Raw genomic sequence first — 14,330 nt, 5'->3', positions numbered from 1 at the left:
TCACTGGTATTCTTATCAAGGGGGGGGGCATCCCCGGCAAGAAACAAGGGGCCTAATCAATGTTAAGAAGAGTGGATCGAAATGAGTTCGAAAACGAAGAGGCCATCCCATGTTTACCCAATAACGTTTATCCTTTTGCAGAATCGACCAGAGAAACAAATTATCAAAAGGTTTGAGACTGCGCGCCCGCAATAGCCGAAGCAAGGATAGGGATAGCCTAGGTTGCAGTTTCCGTAAAACCGAACGGCGCTTGTCACTGCAAATACCAGCAGGCGGCGGGTGCAGTGCGCTGGAGAGCGAACGTCGTGGAATAATACTCCCGAATGTCTTAAAAAATAATCCGTAACCATAGAGGTCCTACCTTTACTCATCTAGTTGTACCGCCACGTTCCAACAGCGCTTTTTGGTGCTGTTAAGGCGGCCGTTCAATTAGCGATCTAAAAAACGCGCAGATGAAATATATGCCTGGCTACCTCCTCCTATGTACGGTTTGGTGTCGTACAGCGTACAAGTGCTTCTGCCCAATGTATCATCATCTTAATCCGCCCGGCGACCACAACTGTGTTAGCCGCCAAACTGGCGCCGAGCGGCCTAGGGAGACTGCAACGCCTGGCGTCAAGATTTTTTGTTGCAAGATTTGCGAGCGCGCGTGCTTTTTTGCGCGCGCGTTACGTAATTGGTATCACTAACCAATTCTAGCCGAATGTTGAACATGTCAAGACAAGCATGGCTTGGCCATGATAAAACAAATCGTTGACCCATTTCGATCTACGTTCGCAGAGTTCTTAATATCCGTGTACAGCCCAGGCAAGATTCTAACGAAGCTTCTGAGTTTTATCGGTTTAGAAAACTCCACTGGACGATTGTGAAACGAGAGGTACTGATCACTGATTTCGTGCAGTTGTTAAACGCATGATTTCTTCCGTTGATCGACTATAAGATTCAAACAGAATTGATCTTGCGGTAGCTTTTGGGTTCTATTCCAGTTATGCCAGGTAAAAATGAAAACAAAAAACACGATCTCGAAAAAATGCATTATATTCGGGTTTTGTTTTGTTTCGGGGGGGCTTCTCACTATCTGGGGGCCCTTTGTGAACCCTGAGCCCCTCCCTTGCCAAGGCCCTGGCCGCGCACCTGTTCTGAGATATAGGGGCCCGTCGGTTGGGGGGGGGGCCTTCGTTAAGTCTTTGCTCTCCCCCGACTAGAAGTTGGATAGGCCGCCCCTGGATTCCGGATCAAGGACCGAAGCCTGGCGTAGTCCTGGCTGTTTCATTGCGCTCAAGACTGCGGAATCCTCGCACAGGTCAAGCGCACTGTGTCCAGTGATCCATCCCTTTCGACGCGTACGACGGCTTTTCGATGAGCAGTCGCACCACGCGTCGACATATGTCGAATGACACCGACACACGTTCCTGTTACCGGCATACGTGAAGCTGTTCCCCGACATACATCGGAGAACAGCTTCACCAAACTCCCACTTGTTTGCGTGCTGTGCCCACTGTCCTCGCTGCTGCCAAGCCTGCGCCCAGTGGTTCGTCGCGGATGGGCTACCCTGGCGGTCTGCCTGCCAGATGAGACTGTGACGTGAGGGACTCACTGATGTCTGTGCTGGTCCGACTGGGCTGCAACGGGCGTCGGTGTCATTCTCCCACGCAGCACCGCCCGATTATCATTCAGTTTGCCCCGAGCTAATCTCTGACAGCATTGCCATCAGAAGATAAACCTTGATCTAATCCAAACAAAATACTTTGCTTACCTAATACAGGATGCCTGCCCAAGACTAATTGTGTAAGAGTACTGCCTGCCGGCCTCGGAGAGCAAATCCGAGTGCCTTGGCTTTCAGTTTGGGCTTCGGTAGGCTGCCTCCCGCTCAGACACTGCATAGGTAACAAGCAGAATCGATCTGATGTTCAAATAATGGACAGGTATCTCAGGGTGACCGTTTTGTTCATCTGTGCGCCCCCCCCCCCCCCCCCCCCCTCCCCGCCGACGCTTCAGCTGAGTTCGTTAGTTTTGCCTACAAGTCGCTTCTAAAAAAATCGTATTCATCACCCCACGCGACCAGTATCCTTCTTCCGATCGATTACAAACACATGCTTGTACCCAGCAGCATGCAGTTTCTTCTCATTAAACAAGCAAAATACGGAGTAGCAGCCATCATTAAAAATGCAATATTCAGGCTGTACATCTACATCCACTTCCAGAAATGCTACAGCCGACTGAACTCCCCAAAAAACACACATTATGATTAATTTACCCGACTTAAATTGACTTTAACATGCCCAAGGAATGCCACCCCTCCCCCATACGCACCCATCTCCATGGTGTGGTTTACTTTCCACTGAACTGTCCATTGAACGTTGTTTAAGATACCAGGTACCAACTGACCTCACAAGATAACCTCCAACCCACCAGCATCTGGTGATGCCACAAACCTAACACAATCAGAACAAAGAGTGACGAGTTGCCCTCGCCCCCACAGTACGTCTCCGGTCCCACAACGGAGAACGGCCTTGCCACAACGGCCTTGCCAACAACGGCCTTGCCAACGCCAATCGTGACCAGCTTAAGCTCAAGTACTGAACGCCAACACTAGCTATCACTGTGCTGATCCGAGTTGTCGCTGTTGTTGCCGCTCACGATGACGATCTCGCCCGAGCTGGAGCTGTCCGCCTTGCCCTTGTCGACGGCTTCGGGCGGCGGCGTCTTGACCATCTGCCAGGCGGGGATGGACGGCGCGGGGGGCGACGGCGCCGCAGGAAACTGCTGTCTGCAATGGCGGTCTCCCATCAGTGCTCCGCGAAGCGAGGCTCGAGAAAGGAGACTGAAACGTCGTCATTTTAGTCTTCTACAAACACCGTCACAGCCAAGATCAGCTGCCAAGATCCCCAGCAGCCATATTCTTTAAAAACATGAGCACGCCACCACCACAAGATGCAGTACACAAAGTCGCCAAGTGGCCAAACGCGCGCACGCACGCACGCACGCACGCACGCGCATGCACGCACGCACCTGCCCGGCCGCCCGCCCCGCCCGCATATCTTAGAAACAAAAAACTCGACATCAGGCGTTGCAGCCTCCTCAGGCCGCACAGCGTCGGCCCGGTGGCTTACGCTTGGCCGTGGCCAACAGGTGGACGAAAATAGCGATTCATCTGAAAGAAGCGCATTTGAACGCTTTTGAATCGTGTAATGAGATATATTCCGGGCGTATATTTCGCCTCCGTGGTTTTTAGATTAATGACAATAACGTATTGATCTTAACGACACCGCGAAGTGGTGCTAAAATGTGGTTGTAGAACTGGAAGAGAAAAGGTAAAATTTATATTTGCCATGCTGCTGCCGGAAATAAATAAGGGACCTCATTAGTGCCAAATGGAATGGGTCGAACAGTTCGACCCATTCCATTTGGCACTAATGAGGTCCCTTATTTATTTCCGGTAAAGGGGCCGCTTGAGTACAACACCACGGGACACACTGTCATTGCCGGGCAAGAGCTGAAGGGCCAATCTATCCCACCGCGGTGTGTTTTCTGGCCGTCACTCTAGCGACACGGGGCGGCATCCCCTGGCCGATCCGGAGGCCCTCAGGGGATACACCATATCACATTGGTCCGCTCCCTGAGGCGAAAGGCCTCCTGCCCAGCGCGGTTGACCCCGAATCGACGCATAAACCGTCATTAACGCAACGACATTTCTGCGTACCGCAGATGGTCAAATTGTTGGCATACAGACTTCAGTTGGGCTTAACGGGCCCATGCTGAAAAAGGGCTGGAGGGCCCAGTGTTCGGGAGTGGAGGCCCTGACTGGCACCGGACTCTTCCATTGCCTCAATGTGAGCACTCATCATGAGTTCTTGTTTCCTTCAATTATCAAAGGGCCCCGACCAGCGGAGACCCTCTGCCATTCGAGCTCCCGTCCCCGTCCCTGCTGGACAAATCTTCCCCTGACCGATTCGAGGCCCCTGGTTGACACAGAGCGTCCTGTTAGGCACTGTGGGCCCCTGAACGATACAGGAGCCCGACAGATGGCAATCGCGGGCCTGGCCTTGTCCCTCCCGGCATGCTAACATATAGGGTCAGGCCAGAGCACGGGATCCATCGATGCAAAGTGGAATAATCCCAGACCAGTGTACATGAATTAATGCCCCTGTATGATCAAGAGTGCCCGCGCAGGTTAACAGAGGGTTCTGACAAATGAAGCGTCCTCAGCACATAAGCTCGAAGGGAAAGAGTTCCTCCAAGCGAAGGGAAAGAACCCGATACCAATTTGGAGGGCCCCTGAGTAACCGAACGTATCCCGGCATATGGAGCCCCGACAGCAGCGGGGGGCGGAAGAGCCCGCCTGCCTCGCGGACGCAGCGGTTCCGGCCGAGGCTGCGCCGCCCCCCCCCCCCCCTTTCCCACCCCCCAACGTCTCTGGCCGAGGCGCCGCCCGGAGCGCCTGCGCCCAGTTCGCCGGTGAGCCCCGGGGCGCGCCCAGACCGGCCGCGGCCGCCAGGCGTCTAGGTGAGCTATAGTAACCATGCTCTACTGTACGCATCACGTGATCATCAGTGGAATGACAGGTTGACTGTGCCATCTGTTGACAAAAGAGGGAAACAGCGGCAGGGGGCAAAAATGCTTCTGCAGTGTCATCTAGCGGCAGGAACCCAAACTGACCTGAGTGTCTGGGACACCAGACATGATGAACGCTAGATTTCACAACTCTGGAATTTGCGACTCTGGACGCTGCGCGCCCGGGCCTTGTAAACGCCCCTACTGGGCATGGAATTGGACGCATGTTGGACGTTATGAACGCAGGCCGTTGGACGTTATGAACGATATGAGCGCAGGCCGCTGCAATCTTGGGCGTTTTGATGGTCACACACACGCGCATACACGCGCACGTGCACATACACACACACACACGGAACACACAACCGGCGGAGGACACAAGGCCCACCTGAGTGAGGGGGGGGGGGCGGGGTTGCAGCCATCGTCGCATCCCACCTGTTGAGCAGCAGACCCTTGACGGAGGTGATCTCGGTGCGCAGCTGCGTCAGTTCGCGGCGCAGCTGGGCAGTGTCGTCGGCCGGCCGGCCCAGCTGAAGCAGCGTCCGCTGCTGTTCGGCGACCTGGCTCTGAATCACCTGCAGCGAGGCGGCCAGCGAGCGCACCGACTCGTCCAGGCTGCTCTGCAGCGCGGCCAGCCGCTGTTCGCCGGACCGGGGCCGCCGCCCGCCAGTCAGCCACGGCAGCACGTACGTCTGCCGGCCGACATAAGGCTGTCAGTCATGGCAGCACGTGCGTCTGCCGACTGGAATGAGGCGGCCCGCCACGACAGCACGCACGTCCCCAGCCGAGAAAATACAGGTGACAGCGTGGACCAAAGTTGGCTATCGCGCACCCTTCTGCTTAAGACACCGGACTCCGCAGCCAGACACGCCAACGCGCCAAGAAAATACACTCAGCAGAGGGGGAATGCGTGTTCGAGGGCATACAAAACGGCCAGCCACAGAAGATAACACGTCCAGCCACAGTGCATGACATGACGACCCAGAGTAGATAACATGGCCAGCCACAGAAAATAAACAGCAAACCGCAGTAGATAACGCAGCGACCCACTGTGCACAACATAGCCACAGTAGATAACATGGCATGGCATGGCATGGATAACATGGTCGGCCACAGCAGCTAACACAGCCAGCCTAAGTGGAGAACATGACCAGCCACATTAGACAACATGGCCAATCACAGCAGATAACACGTCCAGCCACAGAAGACAGCATGCCCAGCCACAGTGGACAACACGGCCGGACAAGTGAACGAAGGCCGAGTTTATACCGTCAGCCACGAAATAATACAACACAGTCAGGCAGCACACCGGTACTGCGTGCGGATGCACAACATGCCAACACAGCGCGATGATCCACTCCCCAATCCTGCGTGAACGCTACGAGACGTGTCGCGAATACAAACTTAAAGGGAATGTTTCACATATCCACGTCCATATTCAAGTACGCATCAGATACGTTGAAATAAGCTCACTTATACATGTTGTCATACTTTTAGGGATAAAAGACTACTCTAGACAACATAATTTCTCTCTTTCTCTCTTAAGTAAACATGTCCCTCGATACGTCGTTGTTTGATTACGTCATCGTACCTTACACGACATTGATTGAGAGCCAATGGACGGCCGTCATGCCTGGAATTGTGTTACCAACGCCAGAAACGAACAGCTCGACCATTATATTCTCTCGGCTTTAATCGCCGTATGACTTATGGAATGGCAGGATTTGAATGATGTTGTCATGGCGTCATCAACGCTCAGACGACTTTAAATTAGTCTCCCCGAACTGCTCTGCCCCCTTTAGGTTCCAAGGGGCTCTTCGGGCCCCTCGGAACCTAAAGGGGGCACATACCCCTTGTGCCTTCCCTGCCTGCACTACTGCTCTGAAGAGATGTGGCAGCACATCCTGGTCATTGTCGGGGAAGAGTTCACCTTCACAATGTAATATATGATGTAGCCTCCCCCGAAGAATACCACGATGACGTGGCAGACTGCCTGCAGCGGTCCAATAAAGCGGGAGCTCTGCCTGGTGCTAAGAAAGGCACACGTCTGGGTCTGTGGAAAACACAAGCTCAAGTAAATCACAGATTTTGAGCACATAATGTCATTCATCTTGCAAACTTTGGGAATTTCTTTGACAAACTGGCATGCACACAGACAACATGAAAACATGTGTGAAGAATAGGGAGAGAAACCACAGTGAGAGATCACCTGCACTTAGTGGACAAACAAAGTTTTCAGACTGATTGTAATGCTTGTAAGTTAAGATAAATTTAGATAGTTTGATGTCTTTATTGTTGGTGTAGCACATGTGATCTCAGACTAGAATCACTCAAGACCAATTAATGGAGGATGGAGTGAATGGCAGATCGGAAAGTGTTATCAATAGTTTCCATTCAAGTTTCTGTTTGAACATGTACCTGTTCCACACTGTAGGCGACAGATGCGCTCCTGAGGAAGGCTTCATTAATCTCTTCATCATTAAGTCCCTTTTGCTTCAGGAATATTATCTTCTGCTCATCACTGCTGCCTGCTACCTTTGGATTTCCAAGAAACCTCACAGCTGCTGTGATCATGTGCTCTCGTGGAGCAGTAGAAAGGGGAGAGCTTTGATCTTGTAAGTCACCCATGAAAGTGACACAAGTCTTATCTGTAAAAACAAATAATGGTCTGGTTAATTTATAGTATTTACTGCATCAGAGCTTATGATGCCAAACCCAACCAGCCCAACTTGTTAGAAACATATGTTCTGCAAACTCAGATACTTGGAAAGTCCAAAAACCAAACAGCTTTTGTTTTACCAAGTGCTAAGGCCCTCAGTATTGTTTCTTTGGTGATGTGTGCAGGTAGCCATTCATTTATTACCTGACTCAAGGATCTCTAGAGGCCATGGTCACCTTCTACATAATACAAGAAAATCAGTTAATATTAAAAGCACTCATGGTTTTCAAACATGAAGCACAGTCTACATGTTCTATACCACAAATGTCATCTGAAAGAGGGCAATTTTGGCTGGCTACACTACCCCATTGAGACTAAATGTCCACTGGCTACATAGCATCATTCTGAGCCATGGGATGGAGCCCATGGGCAAGGGCAGAGCACATAAGGACATTTGAACACTGTCAGGAGAGAGCTGCAAGTGTTCATTGATGTTCAATTAGATATCCTAACAACCTGATCTCACATTAAAATTCTGTATTAAAACCATGGTATTTAATGAGGAGAGTAAACTATGACTAATGTCTTCCTCCTAGCAGTTTGCATCTTAATGCAATGCCCTCACATGTAAAAGGAGTTATGTATCCAAAATGATGATGATCAGAATTTGAGATATTGCAGCATGTTCAGTGGTCATGCAGTGTCATGTGCTTCAAATGCAACAAAAAACATGTCAACAAGGCACTCAAATGTTTGTGTACATAAGCATGAAATTCTGAATGTTAACAAGTTAGCATAACAGATATAGATACATGAAAACATCAGACTACCAAAGAGCCACAAATACCCATCTGCATTGACCTACCATAGGTTCAGCACCCATCCTTGACACTAACCTCACTAGCTGACCTGCCCCAACTTAGCTGTAAATGAGATCCTTATACCAATAGGACTGGTCCAAATGATTTATAAATGTTGCCAGAGAGGGTCTTCCTACCACTTTGTTTGGCAGTCCATTCCAATGATTTACTACTTTTTGACTGTATGATATCTGCCTCCTCATAATTTTACTGCTACCTTTTGCTAAGCACAATTGTTTTCCTCAACCCTCAGCCTGATTTCCAGTGCCCATTGTAGATCAATATTGTCTACCCCTTTCAAAATCTTGAAAACCTGTGTCAGATCCCCTCTAAGTCTATGATATTTTAGTGAATACAAGCATAAGGCCTTGCGCATATCCCTATCTTTTAAGTTGGCAATCATATTTATCATCCTAGTTCCTGTCTGCTGTACTCTTCCAGCCTATCTATGTATTTTTTGAAGCATGAGGACCAAATCTGTATAAAATACTCGAGATGTTGCCTGACTATCAAAGTACAACTTTTTGACAGCATTCCTTCTCCTATAATGGACATTCCTGCTACTAAACCTACACATTTGAAATACCTTGCCATTAGCAGCCTCAAATTGCCTTTCAGTCTTAAAATCCTTGGAAATTATGACTGTAAAGTCCTTTTTAACTTTGATCTGGTTCAACTCCCAGCCTCTCATTATATAGCTAATACTCCCACTACCAAAAGTACCCGCATACATCAACTTACCTCCATCATATTTCAATAATGTCTGCTACTGAGTCCCGGTTCACTTGTTTCTCAAGTCAAGCCTCACCTGGTATGCGTTTTTTGTCATCCCACCACTTAAAATGTCAAAAATAAGCACCTCATCCCCTAGTCCTATGTCAATATTATTCACAACACTAAGGAGCAAAGGGCCCAATACCAACCCCTACGAAACCCCACTATTCCTTATCTCCCACCGAGACTTACTTTCAATGAGCACTAGCCTTTGTTTACTGTACTGTGGCGAAGCCCTTACCCATCCAAGATTTTTTCACTCAATGCCATGCAATTGTACGTCATATAAGAGATGCTGATGTAGCGCTCCATGCTCCATGAGCTGCCGAAGATTTCCCCAACAAGACCTACCAGGAAGGAAACCGCGCCGACGATTTTTCAGCTGACCCCTATCGAAGTTTGACTGAATGCTAGCCTTAATGAATTTCTCTAAGTTTTTACATACCAGCAAGGTAAAACTGACAGGCCAGTGGTTGCTGACTTGCCGATTTTTTATTCCCGAGGACGTGTTGATGGTCGGAGAAGAAGCAGGGGTTGCAGTTTTAGCGCAGAGAAGACAAATATCGGCGCTGCCGCTAAAAAAGATCCGTACATGTTTGCGCCATATAGCCTTGGGTGCATTGCATCACGATTATTCCGCAGGTGGCAGGGAAGTCGGACGTACTCCGGGGATTCGGTAATGGTGTTGAGTTTTGCACATCTCCTTGCCCTGGCTGCCTGATGACGGGCGTGGCTGTTTGTCACTTCAGCAGCATTACAGCCCTTGCCATCAGAAGACGACGCCAGTTTTAATCGCGTTCCATGAATTTTCCGGGAAGTTACATAAGCTTCAACATTGTAAGCGGTGCTTGAAACCTCCTTATGTCTCTTAACATTTTTACTGAGAAGCAAGGTGCTTCAGGGGTATGACTGGGTCAAAAGAAAATTGTGTCACTCCAAGACAAACTTGTTGAACTCTTGTGTACATTCATGGCTGTGCTGTGTTGGCATTGTTCCCTGTGCTGTTCCATCGCCTGTTGAACCTTTTTCTTAGTCACGTGCCTGGGATGTTCTGACACCCAGCTGGTTTTCAGGCTATAGCATTGGTTTATGACTTATCACTTTTTGTACCAACAAGAGAACTGGAGGAATAATAACATTCACAATGGGCAGGGTACCAGGTGCAAACTTGTAAAGTAGAGAAAGCATGCAGTGAAAAACCAGGGGTACATCAACACCCATACAAAAGCAAGGAAAAGACTGACACTGATAACTATGGCACTTCTACATAGAAGGCCTAACCATCAGCAGCAATAATAATGACCTGTAACAGCTGTTGTCAAACACACTTCATTCCAGCTAGTCCTGGATGAAATGTATGAGACCTTACATGTTTGGGTAGATTTGGGTCCTCACACAGGAGAAAATATCTCTCTCCAAACCCTAAGCCCCTGCTTTTTTATACTGCCAACTGGACATGTGGTGGTGATGCACCCTTGGATATATGGCTTTTTCTGAGTGTCAGTTATGTGGGTGCCCTTAGCTGCCTTCCTGACCAGCTTCCATGTCCATCAGCTAAGCAGGTGTGATCCTAGGTTGTGTTTTATTGTGTCATTTTGATTCTACATTTTACAACATGCTCAACTGCTGAGGATATATGATACCACCTGTCCCTCACCCTGGCAAGAAGGCCAATGTCCCAGGTTGTGTCTGTGCTCCTCTGGAATCAATAACTGGAATGTGCTGCTAAAATATGCCATCTGCTCTCCAGCCACCATTGTGCTAAAAATGGCCAGTACGTTTATGTGCCACTCGCCAAGCTTTCTGGTGGATGCACCAACATCATACACATAATTATGGACCACATGCTAGACTGATGCCACAGGACTAAATATGTTTCAAGTATTCAAATGTACATGGTCTTGTGGTTATGGAGAGTTCATACAAGGGAATACAGTGGATCTAAGGGTGTATTTTCATTTGACAAAGCAAAGCTGGACCAACATCTGCATTGGTTCCTTTTCAGCCATAGTTTTGTTAAGTACCACTTAACAGGAAAGATGAGCAGCTTCCACATATCTCGGGGCCTGCTGGTGGCCTTCAAGCAGACAGTTAAGACTTCAAGCGGCTTAGCTCCACCCAGACTTCAACAGTCCGTCCTGACACCCGTAAGGAAAGCCTCACTGCTTAAAAAGCCATAAGGGCTCTTGCTTATGACAGGGTAATATGACATACAGTTTTAGGGTAAGTTGTGTGTGCTGCCTTGGTCTTTAATACACTGCTTGTGCTACTCTAAGCAAGTTGTGAATCTGTGTTCTGTGTAGCCTGTGGTATGAGTATGCTCACCTTCTCCTAGTTTGGGTATGATCAAGTATAATGGAAATCTAAGCAAGTCATATTTTATGAAGCATGGGTTTACATTTGCCTGCTTTATCTCCCCTCCAAACTCACAGTAAATGCTGTTTCTGACAAGGGTTACACATCATGTGCACCACTTGCAGCGATGCATCCAGCGGCGGTGGGCCAATACGCGGCCCAAGGACCCGCGCCGCAGCAAGGAGCCCATGTCCTGGAAGACCCTGGCCGGCACTGCTGTCTTGGGCTCTGGGCTGCTCGGCTTCATGTACTACCTGAAGCGAAAGAAGGAATTTGGTGAGCCATGATGTTGTGAGGTGTTTTGTTCATTGCAATTAGCCGGATTCGCAGCATCCCTCAGTGGTTGCCGTTGGCGCATCAAACCTCCGTAAAATGCTTCAGCCTGAGTCACAAAATGTTGTCTTCTGTTTGTTGTTATTTTGTTTGTTTTTTAAATGTTGTTTTTTCCTTATTGTGATTCATACCTGACGTATCTCCGCCGCGTGGCTGCTCCTATCCCTGTCGGCCAGTGTCCGACCAAGCCAGTCCGCGCATGCCACGGCGCCCTCCCCGGGCGGACCTTGTGCCTCGTACAGCAGTGGTATGCCTTTCACGATCCCTATTCTGGCAGCCATTGACCAGGAGCGCCGCCGAGCGGTCGGCAAAGCGTCGCTGGGTGGCCGCTTCGAGCTGGTCGACCAGAACGGACGGCCGTGCACCAGCGACGACTTGCTGGGCCAGTGGTTGCTGCTGTACTTCGGCTTCACGCATTGTCCCGACATCTGTCCGGACGAGCTGGAGAAGATGGCCGCCGCCGTCGACGTCGTTGGTGAGTAGACTGGCCGCGGCCGTCGGCGGCGCGCGTGCGGTCCCGCCGCAGAGAGGCGGGATGGTGCCCTGAGATGTGCTGGGATTAGGGGACAGCAAGGGTGGTAAGTGCAGTGCACGGCATCTGCCGTGGGCTGAAGGCTCCTCAGCGTGGGCTGAAAACCGAGACAAAGGTAGTCTCACGTAGTCTGGTTTCATTGATATTGCATTGTTTTATTTTAGCCAGTGAATTATGTGTCCGGCAGTGCAGCGCTGTGTTCTAGAGCAGAATGTGTGTGTGTGGGGGGGGGGGGGGGGGGGGGGCACACGCCTTTCTTATTCCACTGTATCGATTCCACGCACTATCAGCTCCTTCGCACCACCGCGGCATCATCCCGGCGGAGGTCAGTGACGATGCCCTTTGCAGCGGGCACGCCCAACATGCCGCGCGTGCAGCCCGTCTTCATCACAGTCGATCCGCTGCGGGATGGCGTGGAGGCCGTGCGGAAGTACGTCAAGGAGTTCCACCCGCAGCTGCTGGGCCTCACCGGCACGGTGGAGCAGGTACGGCCGGCGTCCGTCCGGGCCGGGACGAGTCGCCGCCGGCGCTGCCGGGTGTAGGCGAGGGGGGGGGGGGGGCTGGTAGATGTGCTTGCCGATGTTCACTGCTGCATCCGCCGGCGGCGAAGCGGTTCACGTCTTGGCCGCGTCGTGTTTGTTTTTGTGTTGTGTGGTATACGCTGACGTATCAGGTCACTTGTTGATATAGTTGTCGTAGTGGGTTATTGCAGCAGATCCGTCTTAGATGGTCCGCAGATCTGCAGTATGTGGGTCTATATGCATGTGGGTCCATGCACCAATGTGGCCTTTGTACCTTCAATGACCATTTGCCATTATCTCATGTTCCAGGTTAAGCAGGCGTGCAAGGCGTATAGAGTTTACTTCAGCGAGGGGCCCAAAGACGACGACAATGATTATATTGTGAGTGAGATTGGTTCAGTTACGTCGTCTTTCCAGCAGTGCACTCCGATAGGCGCCTAAGAAAGTTATACAAATATCAGCTGTGAACTGAGCATTATAAAAGCCTGTTTTTGTGCGCGATTCGGGCGTAACTGATTTTGTACACGTTGTAACTGTCGTTATTGTTGGTTTATAATATTGTCACATGGTTTCAGTCAGAGTGAATGGGTGCCTATTGTACTGGCTTTTACTGCCTATGTCCTTACGCCCACGCATCCGCCCTCAATACGAAGACATACGTCCTATTGCGTCCTTCCCTGGAGTCAGAGTCCTCGCCATTGCCGAACCAATCGTTGCTCGATTCTGGCGTATTCAGAGCACAGACTGGCGCCGAACTGTGCCGCCAGGTGGACCACACGATCATCATGTACCTGATCGACCCCGAGGGACAATTCGTCGACTACTACGGTCAGACCAAGACGGCCGACGAGGTGGCCGCCAGCGTACTGGTCAACATGGCCAAGTACAACAAGCTGAAGAAGGGCTCCTTCTGGTAGCCACAGGTGTAAAGTGTAGTGCGTGTGTGTGTATGTGTGTGTGTGACTCGCTCTGCGCGGAGCCATCCCGCGAGTTGGGGTTATCACGTGACTTTCCTTTTTATCACTCAGGTGTATTTTGCGGAGGCCAGATGGCTTGATTGTTGTCGGTCCCTGCTCGACAGGAAATGTGATATATACGTCCTGCGCGTGTCCGCGGAGCTTTGCGTCGCCAGTTGTGCACGTTTCGTTTCCGGTACGATTCCTGTACAGTTGGGCAGAGACATGACAATACAGGTGACCTCCTGGACGAGATAATTGCATCGGCTTAGCCCTTACGATGGGTTTATATCACCGGTATCCCCCTTCTGGGTTCTCGTTCGGACCTTTCGGTTGATGTGGATGCTCTTCGGCCAACATCGCGCCAACTCAAGTTTAGTCTGTAGCGATTTGTGGATCCACGGAGTCCGCACGTCGTCACCCAGCGCCGGAGCAACAAACGACGACTCTGTCTGGAGCCACTGCTGCCGGATGCTGGAACGCAGAGACCGGCTCTGTTGCCAACAGCATGTGATTCCCAGAAATACACGAAACTAAAGATCCTTTCGGGAAATCATGTCCGTGATGTTTCAAAAGAGAACGACAGCAGAAACAAATGATGAGAAATTTTAATGGTAATACCTTTCAGTGTAGAAAGGCACCCGTGAATTACAGCACTACAAATCTGGTGGAAGATGAAAAGGTATGTTGAAACCTTATGTGCGTTTTAACGCGAAGGTTAAGTTACGCAAGCACGTAGCCAACATTTTCCTCGGAGGTACGCAGATATCAAATTTTCTCACTTAA

The 14,330-nt window shown here is 50.2% G+C and overlaps 2 protein-coding genes across 10 annotated transcripts; one reads left to right on the top strand and one right to left on the bottom strand.

Annotated features, from left to right (window-relative positions):
- Positions 1 to 2,008: 2,008 nt before the first annotated feature.
- Pex14 (peroxisomal biogenesis factor 14) lies at positions 2,009 to 9,397 on the bottom strand. 6 transcript variants are annotated; one of them, XM_037219682.1, is made up of 5 exons: positions 9,293 to 9,397; positions 6,973 to 7,202; positions 6,485 to 6,607; positions 4,990 to 5,246; positions 2,009 to 2,770 (listed from the first exon to the last, which is right to left on the bottom strand). In XM_037219682.1, exons 2-5 carry the CDS (start codon positions 7,180 to 7,182, stop codon positions 2,593 to 2,595), a joined length of 768 nt encoding a protein of 255 aa, XP_037075577.1. In that variant the 5' UTR covers positions 7,183 to 7,202; positions 9,293 to 9,397; the 3' UTR covers positions 2,009 to 2,592. The 6 variants fall into 6 exon arrangements, with proteins under 6 accessions (XP_037075577.1, XP_037075581.1, XP_037075576.1 ...); XM_037219686.1 differs by having other exon boundaries at positions 9,333 to 9,367; XM_037219681.1 differs by having other exon boundaries at positions 9,199 to 9,366.
- Positions 9,398 to 9,431: 34 nt separating this feature from the next.
- Positions 9,432 to 14,087, top strand: Scox (Synthesis of cytochrome c oxidase). Of its 4 annotated transcripts, XM_037219676.1 has the most exons (8): positions 9,452 to 9,523; positions 9,921 to 10,409; positions 10,853 to 10,994; positions 11,328 to 11,478; positions 11,813 to 12,010; positions 12,416 to 12,552; positions 12,898 to 12,969; positions 13,356 to 14,087. In XM_037219676.1, the coding sequence occupies exons 2-8, from the start codon at positions 10,354 to 10,356 to the stop codon at positions 13,503 to 13,505; spliced, it is 906 nt and encodes a 301-aa protein (XP_037075571.1). In that variant the 5' UTR covers positions 9,452 to 9,523; positions 9,921 to 10,353; the 3' UTR covers positions 13,506 to 14,087. The 4 variants fall into 4 exon arrangements, with proteins under 4 accessions (XP_037075572.1, XP_037075571.1, XP_037075574.1 ...); XM_037219677.1 differs by lacking the exon at positions 9,921 to 10,409 and having other exon boundaries at positions 9,432 to 9,523; XM_037219679.1 differs by lacking the exon at positions 9,921 to 10,409 and having other exon boundaries at positions 9,463 to 9,489.
- Positions 14,088 to 14,330: the final 243 nt, after the last annotated feature.

Source organism: Pollicipes pollicipes, unplaced genomic scaffold, assembly GCF_011947565.3.
Source record: "Pollicipes pollicipes isolate AB1234 unplaced genomic scaffold, Ppol_2.1 Scaffold_4295;HRSCAF=5057_pilon_pilon_pilon, whole genome shotgun sequence".
NCBI lineage: Eukaryota > Metazoa > Arthropoda > Thecostraca > Pollicipedomorpha > Pollicipedidae > Pollicipes > Pollicipes pollicipes.
This window is presented reverse-complemented; position numbering and strand designations above follow the sequence as displayed.